Source organism: Rhagoletis pomonella, unplaced genomic scaffold, assembly GCF_013731165.1.
Source record: "Rhagoletis pomonella isolate Grant_MI unplaced genomic scaffold, Rhpom_1.0 Rhpom_scaffold_00011, whole genome shotgun sequence".
In the NCBI taxonomy this organism is placed as follows: Eukaryota; Metazoa; Arthropoda; class Insecta; order Diptera; family Tephritidae; genus Rhagoletis; species Rhagoletis pomonella.
This window is the reverse complement of record NW_023458565.1, coordinates 26916290-26930411: the sequence shown is the minus strand read 5'-3', so window position 1 is coordinate 26930411 and position 14122 is coordinate 26916290. Positions and strand designations below refer to the sequence as shown.

Sequence of the window (14122 nt, the reverse complement as noted above, 5' to 3'; positions counted from 1 at the left end):
AAAATATTTTACAAAAATGCAAAAATAAGAACAAAAAATAATAATTTTTGAAGAGCCTGAAAGCAATTTCGTATTTTGCATAAATGTACACGTCAGTAAACTATTTCATAGGATAAATTTATCAATTTTGAAATAATATAAAAAACACCTGCCATGTACACTTTACACTTGGAAATGACCCATATACATATAGCTTGAGTGTGAGAATCCTTCAAGAAGACAATGGTGGGGTTTTGATTAAATGAGGAAAAAAAAAATGCGAAAATATTCATAGCCTCTACTCCCAAAGCTCTTCTCCACTTTCTAAGGAATATAGGAATTTACGAAGTGTTGTGGAGAATGGAGTGCCCAAAAAACCGCTATAGGTTGCTATGTGTATCTCTTTTTAATATCTATCTGTGCAAAGATATATCAAAAGTTTTGCTACTAGACAAGTTGAAACAAAGTGCGTTTTGTTTTTATAATATTGCTACCACCCTGTATTAATTCGCTTGTAATATATCACAGTTACTCTTCGAAATCTGCCTAAACTCCTAAAAATATGCCACACAAATATAAATTGCTTTTACTAACAGCAATATATTAAATTACGAAAACAAAACGATATTTATTTAAAATTAAGGCACTTTATTTGCTTTAAACTCATCAAATAATTCCGGTGAAAACACTGTTGAATTTATCATTAATTTTTTAAATAAATAAATGCAGAGAAAAGTTAATAAATTTTACCAAGAAAACAAATGATTTCTTGTTTTCGCAAAAATTTATACCACTCGCCTATGACCTTTGTGGCTAACAAAGGACAGACATTTTATTTGAATAGACAAATGGCATAGCTTAAATGGCAAATGTGATTTGAATAACAAATGTCACGGAAATGAAAGTTTACTTTTGTCTGTGTGTCTATTTACTCGTTTATTTGTTTGCTCATTCGTTTTTGTTCTGCCAACGCCCACAATAGCATTTAGACGATTATCGTGGGCCGCAAAACGTTTTTCTATAATTTCCTGCTCTCTATTTTCTAAGTTGAGGCAAAAAGTTTGTGTTCGGTAGTCGACGCACATTTTTGTGATGGGCGTTCAAAACTAAGAAGCAATTTGCATTTTTACAAGTTGTCATCCAATTTATTTGAGTAGCTAAACAATTTCAGCTGCCGTACGCATTTGACAAACAAACGAATACGTAGTTTTTATACCCGAGCGCACTTGTGCACAAGGGTATATTAATTTTGTTCACATAACGGTTGTTTGTAACAGCCAAAACGAATCGAGATAGATATAGACAAATGTATACATAAATGATCAGGATGAAAAAATAAATCGATTAAGCCATGTCTGTCTGTCCGTCCGTCTGTCCGTCTGTCCGTCTGTCCGTCTGTCCGTCTGTCCGTCTGTCCGTGTACACGATAACTCGAGCAAAAATTGAGATATCTCAACGAAATTTGGTATGTAGGTTTCCCTTAATCCAAGGTAGGTTGGTATTGAAAATGGGCGAAATCGGACTTTAACCACGCCCACTTCCCATATAACGGTAATTTCCAGAAATACGAAAACTGCGATATTTTAGTAACTACTGAAGATAATTTACTCAAAATTGATATTTACAATAACTTTTAGATGAAAAATAAGAATATTATAAATTTTTGGAAAATGGGCGTAGCCACGCCCACTTATGGTTACATGTGTATATCTTGGTAACCGCTGCACCAATTCCTTCCAAACTTGGCACAGCTGTTGGCCTTCGCACAACATATCAAATGGCCGAAAATTTTCAAAATCGCTCAATAACCACGCCTACTTCCCATATAACGGTAATTTTCAGAAATACGAAAACTGCGATATTTTAGTAACTACTGGAGATTATTCACTCAAAATTGATATTTATAATAAGTTTTAGATGAAAAATAAGAATATTATAAATTTTTGGAAAATGGGCGTAGCCACGCCCACTTATGGTTACATGTGTATATCTTGGTAACCGCTGCAGCAATTTCTTCCAAACTTGGCACAGTTGTTGGCCTTGGTACAGCATAAAAAATCGCAGAAACTTTTTAAAATCGGACAATAACCACGCCCACATCCCATATAACGGAGAGAAATACAAAATCTTCGATAAATCAGTAAATATTGAACGGTAAATTTCAGAAATGCTTGAAACTTCAATATTTCGAAATTGAAGGACGCTATTTTACTCAAAATTGATACACCCCGGCTTACCATCTAGCGCAAGGTTTCGGAAAGGTGAAAAAACATATATTTAATACTTGCGCCGGGTATTTAATGTTCGGCTCCGCCCGAACTTAGACTTTCATACTTGTTTTTTTATAAATTTTTGTTTAAGAAAATGGAGCTTTCATTTAAGGTGTGCTTTTATAAATGAGCTTTCGTTTTCCTTTAGTGCGTAATTATTTCGTGTTTCTCCAGTATTTACCAACGCCCAATAACACAGCTTTTAAATAATTTCTTAGTTTTGTCTTCGTTAATAAGAGTCGAAAAAGATCAGTCATGAAATATGGCAACATGTAATATTTATTGCCATTTTTGAATTGCTTAGCTGCTTAATATAGATGTATGTATGTAAAGAAGGGAGCAGTGATGAGTACACGGTGATTTTTGTTAAATATTCGCAAGATTTTTAAAGCTAAAATTTTTATGTTATATTCCTATAAAAGTATTGTTCATGCTTTAACTAAAACCATAAAAGTCAAACTTTCAAACTTTTTGCAGAGCTAAGAAAAATTTAACAAAGTCTTTTTTAAATTTTGAGCTTTTTAATCTTTTTTCTTAGAATTATTTCGAGTACGCAGTTGTTTAAATCGTGTTATTTAAGTATAACGAAGTGCAAATTTTAAGCAGCTGCAAATCGCGCTAATTTTAAATATTTTTTTTTTTGCTGATGGCTTTTGCAAGTGCAATTTATAAAATCGTTGATTGGTTTTAATTTTCTTAGCAAACGGTATTGTGCATTTTTTTCTATAAAAAATTCATGTTTGTATTCAAAAAAGTGTAAAACGCCGCCAACAAAAGAAATTCTCAAAAACCAACGCGATTTCGCAGCTGCTCAAAACTTGCTCTTTATTGTACTAAAATTATTCAACTGACAAAACTTCATATTCAAGAAAATTCTAAAAAATCAGATTAAAAAGCTCAAAATTTTAATGAAAATTTGTTTGGTCTGAAAGCTCTGTATAAAGTTTGAACGTTTAATTTATATGGTTTCGGTTAAAGCCATTTTTATTTGAAAAAAAAAAAAATTTAACTTAAAAAACGTTGCAAAAATTTAACAAAAATCATCATGTACTCAACCCTGCTCCCCACTGTAACTATGTTCAAATAAGAAAAAAACACAGCACTAGAGAGCCCGTGGAAAGTATCAAGTATACAACCAGGTTGTGTAAGTTGTCGACCAAGGACTAATTCTATTCTGTATACTCTGTGGAGAATTCACTCAATTTGCTTTTAACAAGGTAAAAAAGGGTACATATCCTTTATCTACGCCCCACTGCCGTGAAAACGAGTCAGAGTAGTATTATCCTAAAATGTAGGGGGCAAAGGCACGTATTCTTTTTTTATCAAAATTTGTTTAAGGATTCTTGAATCGCACGTTAGGATGTCGATTGTTTGTCTGGAGAACAGTTATAATATTCATTAGAATATATATGTATATATATAAATATGACCTATGTAACCCAGCGTATCATAAAATATTTAAACGTTTGCACACAAGCTGAATTCAAATTTATTTTAAAAATCCATCTTACTACAAGATTTTTCTAATTTAAAAATTTTACCAACGCACATACACATGCACATATATAGATTAAACCTCTGTGTTGCAGCTTAGCAGATAAGATACTATGCAACGCTTGAAGGAACTAATTCGAATTAAAAACCTATAGAATGAAAATTTGTTAAATAAGATGAAAGTGCGTTTGCCAGGAATTTTCCCTCTACATTTATTCTTCGGAAAATGAAAATCTTTATCATTTTCAATTACTATCGCCCTGAGGAAGACACCAGTGTTGTTACTTACTTGAAAAGAAAAAGCAACAGCGAGGCAAAAAGGAATTTAGAAAGATCTGACAAATATGAAACAAATGAAGTATAAAATTGCAGCGTTTAAAATAATTTCCGCTGTAGTTTCCTTGATATGAGCACAAGTATGGATACTCAACCACACACATAAGGTGCCTTCAAAAAAAAAAAAAAACACAAAAAAAGACACGCACGAGCGTACAAATTTAGCAAGAAAATCGATGTGAACTTTATTTTGGCATAGCCATAAGGAGATCAAGTAAACAGTTTGCTCTTCTTATTTCCCACTACAGAAGCAAAACTGGAACTAATGTAGTGCATGTATGTTTGTATGTATGTTGAACAGGAAGCATTGCTTTCAATAAGCGAATGAGGGTAGATTTGTAAAAGGGAGCGTACCGAATGAGTTTATAGATATGAAAGCCCTATAGCCAAGGATTTTATGACTAGAACGTTTGTATCTGTATCTGTGACAAATAAGGAATATCGTGTAGCAAAGAGTAACAAGTTAAAACCAATGCGTTTGCGTCTTACTGCGTAGCTCTACCGCAACTGACGATGCGTTGACGACTCAACGATTTGATAAATCAGCAAACCGGAAATCGAATGCGGAATCGTAAGCCATGTGAAACAGAACGTAGACAGCAGTGACGAAAAGAAAAAAAAAATGTACTCTTACGAAAGGCTAAAAAGCATGTGACATGGAAATACATACATATGTACATAGAATGCTAGTCAAAAAATAGTAAACAAAAATCTGCATTGTGTGATTCTTATGCACGGATACTTGCGGGTTGTCACTCAAAAGCCTGGGACAGCAGCAGCTCCGCCAGTCAGTCATTCAGCCATTCATGGAGTCAGCGAACCAACCAGAAATGCGCTAAGGCTGTGCGTCACACTGCCATTCAGAAAGTCACGAAAAAAAACAATCTAACAGTTGGTTAGCGTGGGTGGGATTTTGATGTTTCGATTTTTGTTTTTAGGCTACTAAGCGCAGAATTTTGTTTAGTAGTGCGAATGTTACTCATACGACGTGGCGTGCGTGGGATGAAGATAAGAAAGATTGAGTTGGCAGAATACAGTTCTATTATGGAATTATTTGCCAGTTAGATACATTTTTTTAATAAAAAAGACAAAAAATTCTTCGGTTTCAATAGTGTAAAATTTGTTTCGTGTTTTACTGAGATTTTAGTAGATTCCTCACGTAATCAACAACAGGTCCTTATTTTTGTCAAAAGTGAGTATAGAGGCATAGATTTCAAATCCTAACCCTGGTACTTACTCTGCTTTGCAAGTCTAAGTTAATTTTTGATCCTTTGCCCCGCTATATTCCAATAATTTTGAGGTTACCAACGAGCTTATCTTCTAGGTAGATAACACTACCCCACTCCGCCAACACTGGCCGATAATTTGAAAGTTTTTCGAAGTGGTTATGTATAGCAGAACCGACTTATTGAAGTCAAGACCCTACAACAAGGCATCCATAGATACTACAATATTGGAGACTCCCAATATATAAAAGAGATACCGATGGTATTCACCCTGTAATGCATACACTATACTACGAAGAGCTGTCGCTGTGCACTTATTATTCGTATAAGCCTGTGATTTATTGATATTAGGCCCAATGAAGCGCCTACCTTAATAGGATTATGTGCACCAAGTAGCCTTCCGAACGTGGAGCTAATATGCCGGTAAACTTTGAAGTGAAAGTAATTGCCTTTACCCAGTTTTAGAACAAACATAACCCTTGCCATTCTCCATTTATAAGCCTTAGTATCAAAATAGTCCTCCATTTTTCGAGGGCGCTGGAAAGGTACCATCTAACCCCGCTGACTTCAATACCTGTTTTCATTATTTTATGGCCTTTATAACAATTATATCTATTCAACAATTTTTATTGTGCTCGAGGCCGTTTTTACATGAAAAACTATTGTGGACAAGCAACAATAATTTTTATTTATTGAAAAAAAAAATGGTAGAAGTGATGGCTATTTCGGAAATCACCAAATTTCCTCATCAGATCATTCACCAAAAATCATTCAGTGACTTTTGCTTTTAAAAATAATCAACATAAATCTATCACTGACTTTTATTTTTTAAATTATTCATATAAAAGTCATTAGCATTTTTCGCAGTTGCTGGGAAACAATAATTTACTACGACCAATACAAATTACTTTTATAAGTATGATTTAAGAAATAAAGGTCAGTGACTGATTTATATTTATGACTTTTATAAATAAAAGTCTTCGATAACTGTTGCCTAAGACATATAATTTTAAAATCAAAAATAACTATTAGTTGCAGATTATTTAAATTAAACTAAAAAATAATTGTTATTATGGAATTATAAAATAAATGTCAGAAATAACGGTCATTTAAGGAGTAATTAAATAAAAGTCAAACAATAATTGTTAAAGAGCGATTTTTTTAATAAAAGTTGTAAAAGAAACTTGTAAAGAAAACAAACTGCTAAGTTAGTTTTGTCATAGCTAATTAAAAGTGAGGTATTTATCGAAATCCTGCGAAAAAGCTAATTATAAGTTAGTTATTTTTAACAATTGATAATTTATCGCTGTAAGGTAAATATTATTGCTTTTACAACTGCAAGGCTTGAACTGAAATTGATTGATTTTTATTTATGTAGTTGCTGTAGTTTTTTGTTTGTATCAAAATTTACGAACCTTGATAGGAAGATTACTTAAACTAACACGCAAACGCTTTCCATTCAAGGCATTGCAAGTAAGTACACACAAAGTGTTGCTAGCATTGCTAGCTATGTACACCACATATTTGCGAACTCATTGAAAAGGCGACAAAATCCAAAACTAAAAGAAAAAAGAAGGAAATTTGAAAACTGTGTCGAAGTGGTATTTGTCGAATACAAGGACATCAGCAACATTGACACTTAAGTAACAAATGTCAATTTTAGTGTGCAATCGGCAATAGTCAAGTTAAGCTGAAACGAGCAAATACCCGTCAAACGGGCCGATTGCTGAGATTTCAAGTGATTGCTGTCAAGGATAAAAAGGCGAGATGATTGAAAATACAAAGTTTTCATGCTCACATAAGTAAAGCGAAGGACGCAGCAGGCTTAGCGATTAAGGCACCATTTTTTTTTTCGTAAGATTTGCTATTTTCATTTGCTACAAATAAAAGAAATTGTATGCACTGCTACTAAATAAAATTTCGAATTTCCCATCACTTTTAAGTCAAGCGCTTTATTTTTGTGTATGTAGTTTTTCAAATTTTATTTCACTGCTTTGCGCAGTCAAATTTGTTTGTTGCCCAAAATGTGCCGGCAAACAAACTACAATGTTTATCAATTTAAATTCTCGCAAACACGAATGAAGCGTAAAAGGTTCTTAGCAATTTTTCCCTTAGTTATTTTTTATTGAATTTGTTTTTTGTTGTTTGTTTTTTTCCTTTGCAGCGCGTTAAGCTGTAGGCACGTACATACGTATAAACTGTAAAGGAGCATTCAAGTCGTAGTAGTCGCCTGTGTTGTTGACTTCGTCAAGTGTAGTCGATAAGCAAATAAAAATCTTCAAGCAATCACAGCAGTCGTTATGTCGAGGCAATCTTTGCTTATTGTACTATGTAGCCTTTGAGTGTTGTTGTTGTTGCTGTTGTTCTTATTATTGTCGCCAGCAGCGCTATGTTGTTCATTTTATCGATACAGCAACTCAACAAGCGTGTGTTACTAGAAAATTCAATCGATTGCCGGGTTATATCAAGATGGGGGCGAAGCAACTTGTGTGTGTGTGTGTGTGTGTTCGGGGGCCTAAAAACGTTTTTTTTCCGTTGTGAATTTCCGTTTTACAGTCATTTGAACGCTGCTTTCTATTTGCTTGTATGTTTGTTTTTAGTGTGTGTATGTATGTATGTTGCTGCCTTTGCCGTTCTTGTCTTGTCGAAATCATCTGAATTGTCAATAAAGTAATGCTGCCTTCGGGAGCAATTTTTATTTAATATGCTTTCGTTAAATTGTTGTCATTTCCTCTGCCATTAGTTTCAAGTACGTGTGTGTGTGTGTGCGTGTGTGTATATGTGTTTAGGTATAAGGATGCGCTGAGATGCTTATTGGTGTTTTTTAAGGTTTTTGATTTTTCGGATGTTATTTTTTAACACAAATATTTCCTGTTATTGATTTCGGCATTTTAGTTGAAATTTTAATGATTTCTATACGCAATTAAAACTATTTTTAGTTTTTGAAACCAAAAAGCAAGCAAATTCTTGAATCGCTCACTTGAAGGTATATTTTCCTAGATTCCTATCTAGAGGTCGGAAACAATCGATAGCATTGTCGGCACACTATCGATGGTTTCAGACTATCGTATTGACTACCGAATCGGTAGTACCGATGGTTTAAAGAAAGTGCAAAAGTGTCGAAAAAAAATTTGAAAAGGGACGCTGACTAAATTCTGTTTAGATTTTGTTATGGTTTATGCGATAACAGGGATTTATATGATCTATAAACTGGTGGACAAAAGAAAACTTTATAAAATATGAGCCCCGGATTAGTGACAAGAAGAGCAACCATCCTGGCCCGGCGCATTTAACAGGATGTAGTCCTTTTCACGCTAAATGCGCCAGCACTCCCAAAAGAGTGGAGGACGAGGTACAACAGATATGCGTAAAACATAGTGCTGCAGTGGCAGATTCATTCCGTTACCTTTAAGGAGTAAATCTTGGATTTTTATTAAATGGGAGAACTACCTCCATATGTATGGGTACTGTATTTTTAAACGATCTAAATGCAGCTGGTAGGAACACCAATTGTCACTTGATTCTAACCTAACCTAGTACACCCATGGCCCATAATATATCTCCATTGCGCAAGAATCAAGTGTTATATTAAGGGTTTCAATTAACCAAAATAAATTTCTTCTTCACCGAGCATTCCATTTCGCGTACTTTTGCGCTAATAACTCACTTAATTATCTAAACTTCAACTCATAAGCTGAGACCACCTTCAGTTCTCCATCTGCCACTCACCTGATATCAACTGAAATAATACTAATGATGCCTTCAGTAATGTTATAAATAAGTGCTAAAACGAGTTGTAGATTAAAGAGTTCTGACCCTGACTGACTCTTTGTTTTTTGACCATTATTAAATATACTTCTGTCTTTATCTCTCTACCGGCAATTTTTGCTTTGTTTTATAGTATTTTACATCTTGCGACCATCAAAGTGTTGTAAGTGACCCCGGTTCACCCTCGACCAGAAAGACCACGCCGAAGCATAAATATAGAGGAAGAAAGATTAAAATAAAGGTAATTATAGAAAAAAGGATATAGATGGAGACACAAAGACTCAATCTAGGTACTATTTTGGGATTTTTGAGACTTTCGGGTTTCTTAGGACTTACCGATATAATAAACGATATTTTTATCGGTTTTGTTATCGATATTTTTATTGATTTTATTATCGGTATTTTTATCGTTTTGTTATCGATTTTGGTTTCGTGTTTTCGGAAAATATCGATTTAATAATCGATATTTTTATAGATTTTGTTATCGATACTTTTGTCGATTTTGTTACCGGTTTTGTAATCGATATTTTTAACGATATGTTTTATCGATATTGTTATTGGGTTTGTTATCGATATTGTTATCGATTATTATGAATTTTTTATCGATTTTGTTATCGGTATTTTTATTGGTTTATTTATCAATATTTTAATCGATTTTGTTATCGATTTTGTTATTGATTTTGTTATTGATAATTTTAGCGATTTTTATTATCGATTATTTGTCGATTTTGTTATCGATATTCTTATCGGTTTTCTAATCGATTTTGCTACCTATGTTATTATCGGTTTTGCTATCGAAATTTTTATAGAATTTTTCATCGATTTTGTTATCAATATTTTTGTCGGTTTTGTTATCGATATTTTGTTGGATGTTACAATCGATTTTGTTATCGATAGAGCATAAAGATAAAAATGAAGATAAAGGAAAACAAAGTAACATAAATGTTATTAGAACGAACAGGGGTAGAGGTAGGGATCTAGATAAAAAAAAGACAAAAAATATAACGTAAGCAAAAGCAGATGTACACATGTATGTATGTGTGCATATTAGTTATGAGAAAAATTAGATATGTAACGTAAGTTTCACTTCTCCGGCGCACTTACTTTTTTTTATCACTTTCGTTTCACGTTGTGATAAAGAAGTACATTTTAAAGCTTATAATCCAGCTCTCCAGAAAAATCACAAGAAATATTTTTCATTATTTCTGTAGCTTGAAAAGGCACTTTGCTTTGGCTGTAAAATTTCTTGAAGAAATAAATGTATGTACGAGCATTTTTTGCTTGAAAGCTGCAAACTGATTTAAGAAGAAAATTTCTTTTCCATTTCTTGTGCGTCATTTTGTATGTATTTTTTTATTTGTTTTGTTGAGAGCTGAAAACAGAACTTAAAAGAAAAAACTTTTTTTGGCAAAAGCTGCATTATCAAGTTTTCTTGTTTTCTAACAGATGTCTTTACTTATTTTTGGGTTGAAGTTAGATTTGTTTAAATAAAAGTAAGGTGAACTTTGGAGCAGTTATTTCTTAATAGGCTACTCATTTAAGTTTTCTCACGTTACAGATAAATGATCGATTGTACTGACTCGGAGGTTAAAATTTGTTTGAAAACGCGTATTCACAAAATATTTGCATGCTATATTAGAAACGGGCGTTATAGGGTTATGTATTATTACTTTAAATAAATTTTAATATTGTCTCATTTGCATGAGCAAGAATTTCTATCAAATTAAAAATTCTCGAATGAAAAAAAAATCACTCACTAAAGCACATTTAGGTCCATGCGCTTACAATAAAATATGCTGAAATGCATATAAAGCTAATTTTGGTAAATTGTCAATGTTTTTCTTTAGCAAAAAATTGTATTACATTTAATTGCGTGTAGTACTCTATTAATGGGGAGAAAGAAAAAATTCAAGCAGGTGTTTCCAGCATAAATGTCAGCAAAAAAAAACTCATAATAACCAAACTTTTTGTACTAAAAAAACGGCAAACAAAAAAATTATTTCATAACATAGACGCCGAAATGGCATAAATGTGTAACTGTGTCACATACATATGTATTGTTGTTTTATTTTATTTTTTTTTGTGGCACACTTCTCTTATTTCTACGTAAAAGTTTTTGTCTACAATTTCTGGTAAAATACTTTTTTCCCACTGGTTTATTTGTAGCTAGCTATTAAGGTACCGCCACTTTGGCAAAAAAAAACAAAAAAAAAAAAAAAATATACACAAATGCTGAAAGGTATGTATGTAATATGCCAACACGCACACTTACCGCAATATATTGCCAACCCTTGTTGACGCGCACCAGCAGCGCTTCCTCTTCCGTGATGTAAGCCAATGTGCCTGGTGGATTCATGGCTGATTTCTAAAGTGACGAAAAAAGAAGAATAAAATATTTTATTTGTGGGCATATATGTATGTAGGTGCATATGTTAAATATAGAGCATACATATGCGTTTGTTGATTTTTTCTACATATGGAAGTAGGTACTCGGTACATCTGTCGCTCGGATAAGTAATGAACACGCAGGCAAGCATAAAAATAATTTACAATCATAGGCACGTTTTAATTACACAGACTGATAGTTCCAAAAATATGTAAATGGAAACTGTTAGTTAATAAAAAACTAGTTCGCTCTAATGAGTGCATGTTTTTTCTTGTGCGCTTTTAAAGAGCTAATATATATTTGATGCCTTTTGTACTTTCGCAGTCAAAAATGAGACAAACTGGCACAATTGCGAAATTCTTTAATTTTCGATTGTAGATGAAAAATATAAGACTCAAAGCCAGTAGAAATGTATGTCGTATATGGTGATTTTTAATTTGCGAATATGAATGTAAGTACATAAATACATATATCTTTAGTAGTAGAAAAAACTTTGCTAATTGCTATTTTCTTTCAAAATCGAGGAATTTTGATTATTATCCTTGATTTAAATTTAATTTCTCAATATGCTTGGAGAAAACCTATAGATATCCAAAGCAGTCGACTTTAGTTTAGAGACAAACAGGTTTTGGCGTTGTGTCATTTTTCGTTTCGTAAAATATTATCCTATAAGGGAATGAGATTGGGGAACATTACTATAGTAAATCAATAACCTTGGAAGATATAGAAATCAAGTGCAACAAATTCGTAAATGCTATGGAATCGGCCTTTAAAGTCTCCTGCCCTGTAAGCTTCGAGCGGAAAAAATATCATCCTCGGACCTTAGGAAAGCTTTCAACTTAAGCTATTCCACGAGCAACTGGCAGACCTATAAAGATAGCTTGAGAATTTGCAAAAAGGCAATTCACAAGGCAAAACAGGAATCTTGGAGGGATTTCTGCTCCTCTATAGAATCAACGAAAGAATCTGCCAAAAAAAGATGGAGGATGGACCAATAGTTCTAAGGAGACATTAGAGCTCCTTTTTCGTACCCATTTTCCAGGCTGTGACCCAATTCAGGTCTCAGGGTTATATAGCAACCTAGCGGAACCATCCATTAATGTCGTTAACGAAATTATTACGAAGATTGCATGGGCAATTAACAGCTTCTCTCCACACAAATCTCCGGGTCCGGACGTTGGTGGCCTTTCTGGACATAGAAGTGGCATTCAAAAACTTTAGCCTGGACGCGATAGAGTAGTCACTCAGAAACCTGGAGACTGAGAACGTCCTGGTAAAAACTGGATCTCTACCATGCTTCGTACAAGGATTGTAAACGCTAAGTTGGGCGCCAGCGTAGAACAGCGTAACATAGAAAGGAAAGGAAAGTTGAGGGAACTTGGATTGTGGAAAAAAAGTACGTACGGGCATGGACGTGTCCTATATTATTTCAACGACCCAAGCATTCGCGAAAAAACTGACTACATTTGTCCTTCGCTTCTCTTCAGGAAAAACTTTGGCACGATTTTTCTATCAAGAAAGGAGTGGAAAGATCCAATTTTTACTGAACGGTTCGAAATATCAATTTTTACAGACGGTTCAAAAATGCACTGTGGCAAAGGGGCGGGAATTTTTCCATCCGAGCTCCAAATCGAATTACCAATTCGATTACCAAATGCGGCCAGTGTTTTTCCGGCAGAGGTCTTTGCCATAAACGAGGCGTGCAAAATATCTTTAGCCTCAAAGCTAGCGAGAACCAGCATTACTATTTTCTCAGATAGTCAGGCGGCGATCAAGGCACTTGACTCTGTAAGCCTCATCTCCAGCATAATAGAGCAGTACAGGGACAACGTTATGGTTTTAGCCGACAGGCACGTCGTAGCACTAACCGTCGGGGCATAGCAGAATTCACGGAAACGAGATGGTTGACAAGCTGGCCAGGAATGGGTCGGCTCTGCATATCTCAGAGGCAGATGAGGTACTTGTGCCTCTGAGCTATATCAAGAGCCGCATCTCTTAGCACTGGAAAAATGTGGCTAACAGTCGGTGGAAAAACCTACAATCCTGTAGGGTCTGGAGGAGTCTGTGGCCCACCTACTGCGCAAAACGCACTGCTTTTCTTATCAAACTAAACAGGAGGCATCTATCTCGACTAACTGACGTTTACACAGGCCACTGGGCCATGTGAATCCATGCTGCAAGACTAGGACTGGAACACAACACTTCTTGTTATAGTAGTGATATCACAAGCAACTAAAATTTTTATTAAAAAAATATTCTATTTAGGTATTGAGAAATTGTCATTTCGTTGGCTTAGAGAGAAAAGTGGCTAAGTCCACTTTTTATAAAAACTCATATTTTGATACAGGATGCTAAAAAAATTAAAAATACATGGTTTCTGAATTTCAATATTAAATTCAAATTTTCAATATTCAGTGAAAGAAAGATTTGCTCAGTTCAAAAGAAGCACCAAAAATCCGATAAGACCAAAATTGCACGAAATATTTTAATAAAGATCGAATCCTTCTGATACGTTTGGTGTTTTGCTTTGCTTTAAACAGGCAAAATATTGTTTTCAGAGTTTTGCGAAATACTCGAAGAAAATGGCTATAAGAGTTTTTTTCCTCTCCTGCAAAATTTTTAAATGGGGTCTTAGCCACTTTTCACTCTAAGCTACCGATATA

At 34.1% G+C, this 14122-nt stretch overlaps 1 protein-coding gene across 1 annotated transcript in view; it reads right to left on the bottom strand.

Moving 5' to 3' along the window:
• LOC118746906 (collagen alpha-1(XVIII) chain) overlaps positions 1 to 14122 on the bottom strand; it is a gene marked incomplete at both ends in the record, with an annotated part of 818664 nt that overhangs the window by 145509 nt on the left and 659033 nt on the right. The window contains 1 exon segment of the mRNA XM_036480887.1: positions 11346 to 11438. Within this exon segment, the coding sequence (XP_036336780.1) occupies positions 11346 to 11438 (93 nt within the window).